This window comes from Heterocephalus glaber, unplaced genomic scaffold (assembly GCF_053883595.1).
Source record: "Heterocephalus glaber isolate CG9 unplaced genomic scaffold, H.glaber_assembly_v1.0 deba00000678, whole genome shotgun sequence".
Lineage (NCBI taxonomy): Eukaryota > Metazoa > Chordata > Mammalia > Rodentia > Bathyergidae > Heterocephalus > Heterocephalus glaber.
In genome coordinates, this window is record NW_028258157.1 from 4,702,760 (window position 1) to 4,715,596 (window position 12,837).

The 12,837-nt window shown below is 44.0% G+C and overlaps 1 protein-coding gene and 1 pseudogene across 4 annotated transcripts in view; both read right to left on the minus strand.

Annotated features, from left to right (window-relative positions):
- Positions 1 to 6,769, minus strand: part of Abcb4 (ATP binding cassette subfamily B member 4) — a 66,494-nt gene extending 59,725 nt beyond the window's left edge. For 3 of the 4 annotated variants that reach the window (XR_015449452.1, XM_004839795.4, XM_013070363.3), the window contains exons 1-3: positions 6,518 to 6,769; positions 3,675 to 3,729; positions 780 to 930 (exon numbers count right to left, since the gene is read on the minus strand). Coding sequence is in view for 3 of the 4 variants with exons in the window: in XM_004839795.4 (XP_004839852.3) it covers positions 780 to 930; positions 3,675 to 3,729; positions 6,518 to 6,579 (268 nt within the window). In the remaining variant the exon portion in view is untranslated. The remainder of the gene's footprint in view (positions 1 to 779; positions 931 to 3,674; positions 3,730 to 6,517) is intronic. The other variant, XM_004839793.4, reaches the window with a different exon arrangement.
- A 3,278-nt stretch (positions 6,770 to 10,047) lies between these two features.
- On the minus strand, positions 10,048 to 12,236 carry LOC147829193 (M-phase phosphoprotein 6 pseudogene; annotated as a pseudogene).
- Between the last annotated feature and the right edge of the window lie 601 nt (positions 12,237 to 12,837).

Below are 12,837 nucleotides of genomic sequence, written 5' to 3' on the forward strand. Positions count from 1 at the left end.
TGCATGGAATCTGGCCAACAGGAAAGTAAGAGCGTCTCTGGGTCCCTGCTCCAGTGGTGTTGCCAGGGCCCCTCTTGCAGGTCTGTTTGGCACAGATTCCCTTGGCACACCAGTGTTTGCATCTTTCCAGTGAGTTCCAAGGCGTGTCATCCTCACACTGAAGCCATTCACTCGTTAGTGACTGGCATATCCAGTTCTGGTCAGTCTCATTGATCAAAAAATCAGACACAGAAATAGGTATGATTTTAGGGGGATAGGAGAAAAAACACAGAAACAGATCTACAAGCTGCTCACAGTGGAGAAACTCGGCCGTTCTAGCTGACATACTTCGAAGCCCATCAGTAATCACTGGTGGGAGCACATGGATGCCACACAGACAGACTGTGCTATGTGCCCGCTGCCCTCAGGCAGGGTGGCTTTCCTACTCAATTCACATGCAGCACTTTCTCTGCATTTCCTTATCACATATTACAAATCAAATGGTGGCTGGGAATTCAGCTCAGTAGCACTGTGGCTGCCTTGCGCAAGGTCCTGAGTTCGATCCCCGGTACCAAAAACAAAACAAAACAAAAAAATTAAATGGTACACATGTATTTCTTGACAGTTAAATGAGTATTTAGGCATTTTCTAGGAGTTTCACAATTGCTTTCTGCTATATAGGGTCTTCCAGTGTCTAAATCACTAAGCAGGTAGCTGATAAATATTCAAAATCAATTTCTAATCTTTTACCCAGAGAAATTTCATGGTTTGTAAAAAACAAAAGTAGTGAAATAATTTACCTGGAAAGGAGAAGTTTCCATCAGCATTGACAAACTTATCCGTCATGTCCCCAAACACGATCATCATGAGGGGGAGGCCTGACCCGTGAGCGACAGCCATGATGGTGCCCAGGCACATGAGCGCTTTATCCTGCCAGTCAGAGTACCGAAACTAAAAGGGAGAACAACGTGGCTTGTTACGTGGGGCTTCTCTACCTCCTGCAATTATATACTCTGGATTTTTATTTAAAGGCAGGACTATTTTAATAGTTGCAAATGAATATATTAGAGGAGAACGGCAATCCAAATCATTGACAGATTAATTTCACACTTCTATTTATTTTGTACTCTGTGAAGGCATCAATCTAATTCTGTTTAATCAGTATCTGATTTGGGGGAATGACTACAATATATGATCAGAAGGGATAAAAGTTTGATTCCATTAAGCAATATTGCTTGGTCTTCCAGAGCTCCCGAGGTAGAGAATTAAGAACAGCTAAAGGGCAGACATTAAGTACACACACACACAGCATATCCTTTAAAGCAACCTTCAGACTATTTCAGAGGGAGAATTAAAAATAGGAGGCAAACAGCCCATCTGAGTTTCGAGATTAAATTAGCTTTTAAGGGCAGCGCAGCAGTGGAGTACAAGCTTTGTGGAGTGTCCAGCTGCAGGCTTCAGGGAGGTCCTGCTCCGAAGGATGCTAGGGGGAGTCAGGGGAGAGACACCTCCTGCAGGGTTAGGCCACAGCCCTCAGTGGAATCCCTGCAGGGTGTGTCAGGAGGTATGGAGAGGATGTGAAGGAGGTCTAGAGGGCCTGGTGAGCCACACCAAGGAATCTGGACTCAACACTCCCTGCAGAGAGGAGGGGAGATGCCAGTTGTCACAGTGAACTGCAAACCCCAAGAACTGACTACAGATCTGGACCTGACACTTCAAATGGCTTTGCAGTCTCTGTTGTTTTCATCTTCTCTAATTTTCACCCTTTAGCAATAATTTTAATTGACCTTGTTGTGGCTCTTGCTTTGTTCTGTTTTCCTTCTCTGCCTTCCAGGCTGCATCTTCTTTCCCCTGTGTTTCCACTTCTGTAGCTTTTTTTCCTCCTCTTGCATCTTACTTCTCTTTTCAAACTTTTTACTTGCTCATTTCCCCTAGGGCCTTTTTACAGGACGAGGAACAGCAATCTGACCATGAGTCCAGCTGGTGGGGGGAATGCTGGGGGCTGAAGCTGGGTCACACAGGGTCAATACCCAGGTGGGCAGAGGCTGGAAGCACATGTGGCCGATACGGTGTGTATGCAAACTATTCTCAAAGGGTTCTGGAAGTTCAGTTGAGGTCTGGGGGTAAATTCCACTATTGAAACACACAGGACAGGCAAGAGCACTGAAAGAGACATTGGGTCAGAGCAAGGGAAAGCTTGGAATGAAAACCAGGGAGCACGTTATGGTAAGATAATACTAATTATCAACAAGAATGAAAATCGGGATGGGGAATTGGAGGAGGAGGGCAGGGGGACGAAGAGGATTAAACAGAGAACCAAGCTGTATTATGCACATGTGCCCACTCCCAAGATGACTGCAAACTGCATGTCCTGCAAACATGCACCGATAAACATTTTCTAAAGTTTTTAAAAAAAGAACAAATGGGGAAGAGTTCCTAAAATTGCTACCAAAGATATCAGTGTCCTCAAGATTAATTCTCAGTGGCTCACAGGGAAGGGAGAGATTGTGTTTGGTCTGTCAGCCATGGTCCAAAAAGCACCGGGTCAGCCTCTCACGAAGTGCTCTCTTAGGGGCATTACCTGACTCCGAGAAACATTTTAATGCTCTTTACATTAATTAAATTTAAATTTCTAAGCTTCAGTTTAAAATTAGACAAATTTCACAACACCCTAAGCAAATCTTGATCTGTTCTCAAGAAAATAATGTATTCCTAATTCTATTGTAGCAGAGTTTTATCCTGACCTCTTTGAGGATAAAAAATATCTACTCAGAGGGAGAATAAAAATTAAGTTTAAATCCAATTTAAACTAAAGCTTTTAAATTCAAATGAATTTTTCTGTTTCTATTATATGGTGTGTAGTGTTTTATTTTATATAGGAGACAGATTAAAAATCTGTGTATGAAGACCAGATTTCATATTACAGACAATATATTCTCTAAGCACTACATTCAAGTTTTTTACTCTTACTGAAACTTCTAAAAACAAAAATGCCAGGGAATGCAGCAGGAGGGATGACCATGAGCAAGGCCCTGTAGTGGCCTGAGATGCATGCACAATATGTGAAGGTTTCGAGTCTTTCTCCCCACTTACTCCCTCAGCTGAAGGTTCAGCTCAACTAACTCTACTTCTTTGCTGTCAGTGAAGGCTGTCAGTTCAAAACACATCATATTTATCAAAAGTACGGGAACACTTTCTTGGGCTGCTTCTTTGAGACATATTAAAAATGAAAAACAGATTAGATTACTTCCAAAAGTGTGCTGGCTCACCTTGAACCAGCAGAAAAGCCCTGAAAGTGGTCTTAAGCATGATCAAAATCCTCACTAGTTAGCCTGTACTTGACCAATTTTCTTGGAAGCCAAATGCAAACATGGATTTCTTAACAGATTTTAAAGTTGCTGTAGTTAACAATCACCCCCTTCACATGAAAGCCCATTTTAAGGTAGGCATGGGGAAGCAGTGCAGAGATGGTGGTTTGCATGGTGCTGAGCTCACACGTCCTCTCTGAACTTCCCCGAACACTGGTGGCTCTGACTGCGGTAGCCAGCCCGTCCCACCTCTGGAGAGTGTGGCCATGGTCTATGACAAGCCAACCCAGTCACCACAGGCACGAGGGACAATCTGTCGCTGCTGTAGCTCCTGAATCAAGTTAAATGAAAGCTAAGATTATTCCCACTTAATATTTCACAGCTTACCAATGTTAATGGTCCAATCAAATTCACTTTCTTCATTTTTTCTTTGTCTTGGTTGCTGCAAAAATATAATTAATTTAAAAGTTACAAAATGTTTCACACTCAAATATAAATCTAAGTAGTTATGATAGTCCATTATAATATTTCCAGACATAAAAAGGTGATATGCACAATGTACGGAACAATCCAGGAAGTTGCCAAGTAGGAAGGCACTGTCCAAGGTACTAGGGGGACATCTGGATAGCGAGAAACAGCCTCACAGAGGTCACAGGAGGGGAGAACAGCGTCTGCCACTCAACTCAGCATTTCTTTCTCTTTACTAAGCACAAACCGAACACGAGCAAAGCCTGCTCTCCTGCAGGACTGTGGGGGCTGTGTCTGTGTGCACCCAGAATTCAGCTCCTTCTCCCCTTGTGGTCCATCTGCAGAGGGCAGCCTCTGCCGGTCTCTCCACTGTCATGGAGGCCCAGTCTGTCCTAGCCGCAGCTAGCAGCCAGCAGGGTCAGCATGGGGATGCTCCAGTCAGTCTCTGCTTGCGAACCTGCAATGGCCCCTGTTTATCTCAGAGGAGGCGCCAAATCCTTACCCTAGCCCTCTGTATACTGTTTCTGGGTTTGTTTTTTGCTTTTTTGGTACCAGGGATCGGGCAAAACCACTGAGCTAAATCCCTGGCCCTGTATACTGTTTCTTTTTTCCTCCTCCTCCTCCTCCTCCTCCTCCTCCTCCTCCTCCTCCTCCTCCTTCTCCTCCTCCCCACTCCCCACCACCACCATGAATGGAACTCACTCTACCACTGAGCTACATTCCCAGACCATTATTTTCCAATTTTGAGACAGGGCCTCACTAAGTTGCCCAGGTGGGCCTTGAACTTGTGACACTCTTGTCTCAGGCTTCAGCCTCCTTCATCACCTTTCTGACCATATATCTCACTTCACCTCTGCTTGCTCTGCTTCAGCCATGCTAGTCTCTCTGCAGCTGTATGGATACCAAATGCATCCCATCTCAGGGTCTTTGCATGGTCACTCCCACCAGGAAGTCTCCCCCAGCCCTTCCCTTACTTCTTTCTAGTCTTTCTCATATATTGCCTCCAAAACAAGACCCAGGCTAGGGTGCAGCTCATGTAACAGCTGTGCTAAGCCCTGGGTTCTAGCCCAGCACCATGGGGCAGGGAATGCTCAAATAATATCCTCCCAACTGTTCTATTTGGCAAAAGGCACTACCTCCATGCACTCTCCATTCCTGCAGCTAATCCATGATTTTCCATAGCATCATTACCTTCTAATAGTCACTTATTTAGAATTCAACTACTTTTTACTTATTTATTAATATACGTATTATTTGTCTATCCACCAGACTATATTGTAATGAGGGCAGAGGTTGTTTTCTTTTTGTTTTTACCTAAGGTGACTTTGCCCAAGTAGGTGATAAAGTTTACTCATATGACTCTCACATTATGTAGAATTTTTACTATGGTACTGGATGAACATCTGACACTGAATATGTTTAAAAGATGTGTCATAGCCACAGGAGTGGAATGAGGATATACCTACCCTGAATTTGATACCTAACAATGTGCTTGAGAGTGGAAGTGGGCTTAGCTTCCCTTGAATGTATAATCCTTGGTCTGCTTTTATAAAGCTCAATCTCATATTTAGTTTCATCATCTTATTCTTAACTCTCCATGTTTCCATAGTGAGCCTCTCTGTCTGCCCAGCAGGGGCTCTGACTGAAGCTCCTGAAGTCGTCCTGTGTTCTGGGCACTGCCACACCCTCTGCAGGACAGCTCCATATCACCCTACCCAACATTCAGCCAGCTGGACACTTAAACAGCCCTCCTCGGGAAAAACCCACCTCTAATGGATCCTCAGCCTTAACTGCCAGCTGATAAATACCACTTTTTTCTAATAGAAGTAATATCGGCCCTTTCTTTTCCAATTCTGTATGGCAAATCTAAATTTTCCATGGATAAATTGCACAACACGTTGAAGAGGGAGAGCAGTGTCATTGTCCAAACAGAAGCAAAACAATGCTTCGGTGTAAGAATCAGACAGGCACATTTTCAGTTAGCAATCAGGCTTCTTATAGCTGAGGACAAACTATAGAATCTAATAAGCCAGGTCCATAGTGCCGCTGACCTGACCTTAGCTCTGGAGCTGTAATGGCCTCATAAACGATTTGAGGCTAAAGATGGACTTCATTCTCTCTTCCACAGGGGAAGAGGAGACACACAACAGGGGCCTGGCCCACCTGCCCTAGCAGAGAGCAAAGTGGCCTAGAGCTGGGCAGCTGAGGTTTCCTGCACCTGCACAGACCTCCTGGGTAAGCACAGGTTAGGGCAGGATCCAGCACAAACATCTCCCCATACCACCAGAGGGAGAGGAACAGGGGCTTTGCTTCAGGCCAGGGCAGAGAGCAGCAGTAGCCACACAGGGGCCAGGCCACTAAGGCAGCAGAGAAGTGGCCTCCCAGGAGGGTAAGGGCACGGGCCCAGAAGGAAGAGTGAGAGGGGCCTGCTCCAGAGTGGGGAGGGGGTGGGATCTGCTCCAGAGTGGGGAGAGGGTGGGGAGAGGGTGGGGTCTGCTCCAGAGTGGGGAGAGGGTAGGATCTGCTCCAGAGTGGGGAGAGGGTGGGATCTGCTCCAGAGTAGGGAGAGGGTGGGGTCTGGTCTGGCCCAGAGGAGGAGAGGGGCTCTGCTTCAGGCTGGGTGCAGAGACTGGGCCACCACCGCGGGCAGTGGACCCCTGGGTGGAGCTGTTCCTGTCGGGTGCCGCGGGCTGTTGCTAGCCGTCAGGGAGTGGCGGCTGAGCCAGGCGGCTTCCTGCCGGCTCCCAGGTACCCAGACCCACCTGCAGCCTAGGGGATCACTGTTGCCGCCTGCGAGCTGGTTCCTCGTCTCCTCCAGCTCCATCTCCGCCTGAGGGACAGCAGCCTGGCGTCCCCGCCGCTCCGGTCCCACCTCTGCCCGAGACCCTGTCGCTGGGCGCGAGTCCCTGGCCCCCACCGTCCGAGGCCTCCCTCCCCGGCTGTCCACAGCCCGCCCGCCCTCTCCCTGCACACCTGGTCCTGCTGAGAGTCAGAAGCGCTGCAGCCTGGACTCTGCTCCCCTAGCTTGGTCCCTCCTGGCCCGGCCCTATAGACACCGCCCCACCAGTGCCTGTCACAGCCCCAGGTGGGGACCGTGTCAGTGTCCCAGCCCTGGGACTGTGCAGTTACGGGAGTGCCCCGAGCCCAGGGCCCTCTCCAGCCCCTGGTCTGTGTCCCCAACTCTGGTCCAGGCACCAAGGGGCCCAGCAGAGGGACGGGACAGCTGCCCTTACTCTTCCCTGTGCTCAAGGCCAGAAGGGAGTCGGGAGCAACAAAAACCCACGTTTGTACTGATGAAGACACTGATGCCTGGAGTGCCTGCACCCTGCCGGGCCCAGTACCATTCCCTGGCCCACTGTAATAGCCCCGTGCTCTGGGCTCCCCTGACTGACTGCTCCACTCATCTCCAAAGGACAGGTCCCAAGTAGCCAGCGGCAGGCATTGTGGCTTTGAAGTCAGTGAGCTGCAGATAGCTTCGTTTTCATTAAATTTGTGACTTGGACTCTGCTCATTTCTCTAGGCCTCAGCGTCCTGCTCTGTAACCTGAGAATACAAACGTCCCCCTCACCTATCTGGTGATGATTACTGAGTTAATAGATGGATTGAGAATGAGGCAAAAGTACCTGGTGCTGCACCCAAAACAATACTAGTTCCACAAATACAGTTCCCTGCTCCCAAATCAGGCAGCATCATTATCTGCTGCTCCTGGGTCTCACAGCCTTACCGCACAATGCTGGCTCTGTGGCTTGGTGGGTTGCAGACAGTCCAAAAGCTGAGTATAGCAGAGGGAGGTTTTCAGATAGATCCCGGTAGGACTCTGCCTCGGCCACTCACTGGCTGCCTGACCCAGGCAGGCTATTGAGCTCTTGATTCAGCCTCTAACTGTAAAATGGGGTTTGACAGGATTAGAGATAATGTGAACAAACTGCCCTGCACACAGGAAGCACTAATAGACGCTGTTAACATAGTTGAATTCAGAATGGGCAGAGAAGAGGACCCTAAAGAGGACTGGCAGCTCCAGCACCTGTCATGAGTGCCATCAGCTCACACTGCCTCAGCCATTGTGGAAACTGACCGGAAATGGGCTGCCAGAGTCACTGGAGCTAAGGCTCACTGTGGAATTGCAAAAGAGGCACAGATTTACTTGACTATTTCTCCTCAAAGCCCTTTTCCTCCTTCTCCAGCCTGCCACAGTCATGAGGCTCTGTCTTCCTTCAGGTAGAATGCTTTCCCTCCAGGAGCCAGCGGTGTGCAGAGCATCAGTTCCAGGCACTCTGAGACTAAAGTGAGTGGAATGAATTTGATAGAAGGCCCTGTTGTGACCGAGGACATAAAACTCAAGAGATCTAAGGGGATGAGAAATGCTCTTTTATCTCTAATACAAGCAAGCTTGGGCAAGTAAAAAGCAGGTCCTTAAAGAAGGAGATTCTGAGCTAAAACAAAAATAATCCGCCAGACACCAGTGGAGAAGGCACTGTGTTTGCTTCTCTGTGGTCTAAGCCAGCTCACAAAGCAGTCCTTGTAAGGGCTGTGCACTCTGCAGGAGGAGGAGTAGAGGCCAAGTCCAGAGTTTCTCCCAGGAGACGCCAGTCCTACACGGCTGCATTGTGTGTCACCTGGGGTTAAGGCCATATGCTCAAGAGACATAGTCTCACACCACTATCGCAAGTGCTGAAATCCCAAAGATTGGACTTTACAGTGTACAATCCCAACAGTCCAGTGCCACCCTGGCTCACGAACTTCATCCTTTGCATGAGTCTATCACAAACCGAATCAGACGAGAACCAAATCAAATTCAATGGTTATGATCAATGTTCACCTTATAGGGAAATTTTAGTTGGTACTATTATGGAAAAATAATTTTTAAAGTTTTTAAAGACATTTATTTCTATTTCTAAAAGGGAGTTTATTTGAGAAACATTGAAAAACTACAGAGCACATCATAGGCCACTTGTCACAATAAAATAGGCAGCTATAACATCCGGCATTCCTTTTTTATATTGGCCTATTCTTGAGACAGGGTCTCCCTATGTAGTACAGGCTGGACTTGAACTCATGGCAACCCTCCTGCCTCAGCCTTCCTGAATGCTGGGATTACAGGCATGCACCACTATGCTTGGTCCCAATTGTGACATATTTCTTCAGGCATACTAACAATCACACGGGTGTGACAGTTATGAACAGATGAATGTATTCATCAATAGGTTAACAAGCAAAATATATAAACACATATTACTGTGGTTGATAATTGTACATACCTAGCTTCATCACTGTGTTACCTGAAAAACGGTGACAGGAAACCTAAGTCTTCTGAAAGATCAATCAGAAATCTTGATATCATCACTATGTAGGTGGTCACTCAAGGGGCCAAGAACCCAAGGAATTTCAGTTTTCACAAATTCAGATGTTCAAAAGGGATATCTTCATTTACTGAAGTTCCAATGTTTTTACATACTCATATAGTGCTTATACATAGTCAACAATGTGATAATGCACTTTCTCAGAGCCGAACTTGCCAAAAAAGCATAAAATTAATTACAGCTCTCTAAATATTTAAACAGTTTATATTCCCAGTATTTGAAATAATGAGTAGATGAAATACATATCACAGCAAATTGTAAAAACTAATGCTGAGAATTTAAATTAGTGAAAAAATTCAAAAACAAAAATCTAAAAGTTTGACTTCAGAATTTCAACATTCAGGGTTTTAATCTTTCAGGACTGTGATTTTTGTCATTTCAACCTTCAGGATTATGACCAGCACAGGTTTATCTGCCTTACAGCCAATTCAGGGGCCCCTTCTAAATTTATTTGATAACAATGCAACGACTCCCTGCCTGGTGATCCCCTCCAGTAACTCATCCACCCACAAACTGTAAGCTGAACACTTACTATATTTAAGCTATGTGATAAACTGTATTTCCCCATTACACCCAAGCTGTAAGAAATCTTAATTTTCTCTTTGTGGTAGGATATTGAGATACCTGTGCATTTATGTGGGAACCTGGAATTAATATTCAATCTACTCTCAGGCTTTTCCCATCTTTCCCTTCACCACCTTTCTTTTCCATTTGCATTTTTGCCTTCTTTTGGGTAGGTTGAATGTTTTTATTATTAGATTTCTTTACTATTAGCTTATTAGGTATGCATTAAGTATCTGTTTAGCATTTACCACTTTCGTAAAGATCAGGGCATGCATTTTTTTTTATGTGAAAGCAGATGTTTATTGCACAATTTTTAATTAAATGCCTTAAACAACAAAACATACTACCCTAAACTGACAATGAACTGGTATACAAATACTTCAGGCTAGAGGTATGTTTGTTCTGGATGAATTAGTATATAATAAATTCTCATGACATTTGATTCCAAAATGAATGCATGAATTAGATTGACATGATTAATAATTTAAAGCAAAATATAAACATTAAGGGCAAATGAAACACTAGCATTAATTTGTAGGAGTCAATTCAGTATCAGTGACTGGAGAACTATATATTTTTAAAAAATGAGAGGTCAAAAAATCTTTAGTAAGCAACCTGTGCCTATGTACACCTGAAGGTCAAGGGCTGGAGTTATATTCCTGATGAATACCATTAGGACAAGGATGTATAACGTCTACCACACATCTGTTTCAAAAACAGCATGTTTCCAAAATTATACATTTCTTTACAAATGAACATTACATATTAGCAACTACAGAGATACCATCAGGATAAGCTCCAAAATACGCTGCTTTCACAGGCATCCCTGAGCTGTATTTGAAGGCATCCATTTTAATCTTGGGGCTTTAGGACCATCTTCTTTGTTTTAATTGGTTTTATGTTTCCATTTTCATCTTCTTCATAATTGGCATGGTCTCTCTTCTTGGCAAACATTTTTCCAATTGTCCCTACCAAAGTCTCATATCTTCTAGCCATTTCTTCATCTGACACATCAAGCTCTACTGTTTCATCTTCCTCTTGCTCCTCTGCTTTGTTCTTTGCATTCATCTGAAGCATTAACTTCTCAACTTCAGGATTAAATCCTCTGAATGACATTCTTCCATAGAGAAGCTCTTTACATAACAAGAAACTCTGCTCTTCTATTATGAAACTTTCTTTCTCTTTAAGCTCTGGCAAATCCAAGTACCAGGGCTCTTCACTAATGATCTTCTTTTCTTCCTCTTCTAGCTGTTTCTTGGTTTCTGAGTCCACTCCTCTTTGCTTGAACTTCATGTGTAGCAAGTTCTTGGACAGCTTGGTCTTGTGCTCCACCGCCATGCTGGTTCCAGCCCGGGGCCAGGACATGCGTCTTTGACTCATCACTGTACTTTTTCTTCTTCCTGGGCAATGCAAGGATTTTAGAACTCTTAAATCTCATTTATCCACCTCTGGCTTTTACACTATTGTTGTCATGCACTTTTTCTTTTTTTTAATTCATTAAGTTTATTGGTACATTTTAGGTATAGATTATGATCAAATTATTCACTGGGAATTTGTACCTGTACATGAAGCATCTTGGTTCTTGATTTTCCCCCTTCCCCTACCCTCCTTTCCACTCCTCTAGCCCTATTTACAAAAGACTTTGTTTCCATTCTTTCCTTCTTTTCTCATATTTTTTTCTTTTCTTTCCCCTACTCCTCCTTCCCCTTCCCCTTTGGACCTTTGCTTCCTATTTCACATTATCTATTATACATTTTGGTCCTCATTTATACTTTCAGTTTCTCACACTAGAGAAACTATTTGGTATTTACACATGTGTGTCCTATTTATTTCACTTAATAATATGGTTTCAAGGTACATCCATTTAGCTATTAATTTCTCTAGTTTCTCATTCTTTATGGCTGAGTAGTACTCCATTAAAAAAAACAACCACATTTTCTTTATCTAGTCTCCAGTTGATGGGAATCTGAGCTGTTTCTAAGATTTAGCTATTACAAACTGTGCCGCTATGAACATGGGTGCACATATATCGCTGTGGTATGATGCTTTTAATTCTTTTGGGAAGATACCCAGCAGGGGAATAGCTGGGTCAAATGGGACCTCTAATCCTAGTTCTTTGAGGTATCTCCATACTGATTTCCACAGGGGTTGCTCCAGTCCACACTCCCACCAGCAGTGGAGCAGGGCTCCTCTTTCCCTACAATCCCACCAGCATTTGTTATTGGTTGATTTCTTGATAGCAGCCACTCTCTCTGGACTGAGGTGGAATCTCAGTGTTGTTTTCATCTGCATCTCTCAAATGACCAGTGATGTTGAAGATTCTTTTCATATGTTTATTTGCCATTTCTACTTCTTCATCTGAGAAATGTCTGTTCATTTCAGATGACCATTTTTGGATTGGATCTTTAAATTTGGGAGGTCTGATTTTTTTAAAGTTCTTTATATATTCTAGATAGTAGTCCTTTGTCTGAGGAACAGCTGATAAAAATTTTTTCCCACATTGTAGGTTGTCTCTTAGCTTTGTTGGTAGTTTCTCTTGCAGTGCAGAAGCTTTTTAATCAGAAGAGATCCTACTTGTTGATTCTCTCTGCTAGTTCACATGCAACTGAGGTTTTGTTCATAAAGTCTTTTCCTACACCAATGTCTTCAAGAGTTCTACCTAACCTCTGTTCCAGCTGGTTTAGTGTTTCTGTTTTAATATTTAGATCTTTGATCCATTTTGATTTTAGTTTATCATGCACTTTAATTTTCTCTCCATATTTATGGCTCTTATTGGAATATTTATGAGTTGATGCTCATTTAAATTTATCTATATATTTATCCCTATATCTCAAAGCTATAATAGTGGCTATTTTTTCTTTTACCTAAAGAATACTCCTTTTGTATTTCTTTTAGCTGGTAAATTTTCTAGGGATTTTTTTCCCTGAAAATTTATTTCACTTTTATTTTGAGAAATTATAGGTTATTGGGGGGCGGTGAGCTTACTGGGTACTGGAAAGCTGCTATGAAACTACAGTAATTAAGGAAATGTGTGTTGGACAGAGATAATGCAAGTAATGGGAAACAGAGCAGAGCCCTTGTAAGTGATGGAGCTAGAATTCCACCCCAGACAAGGTTCCTGGCCACTATGCTGACAGAGACCAGGAAATGAGGAAGAA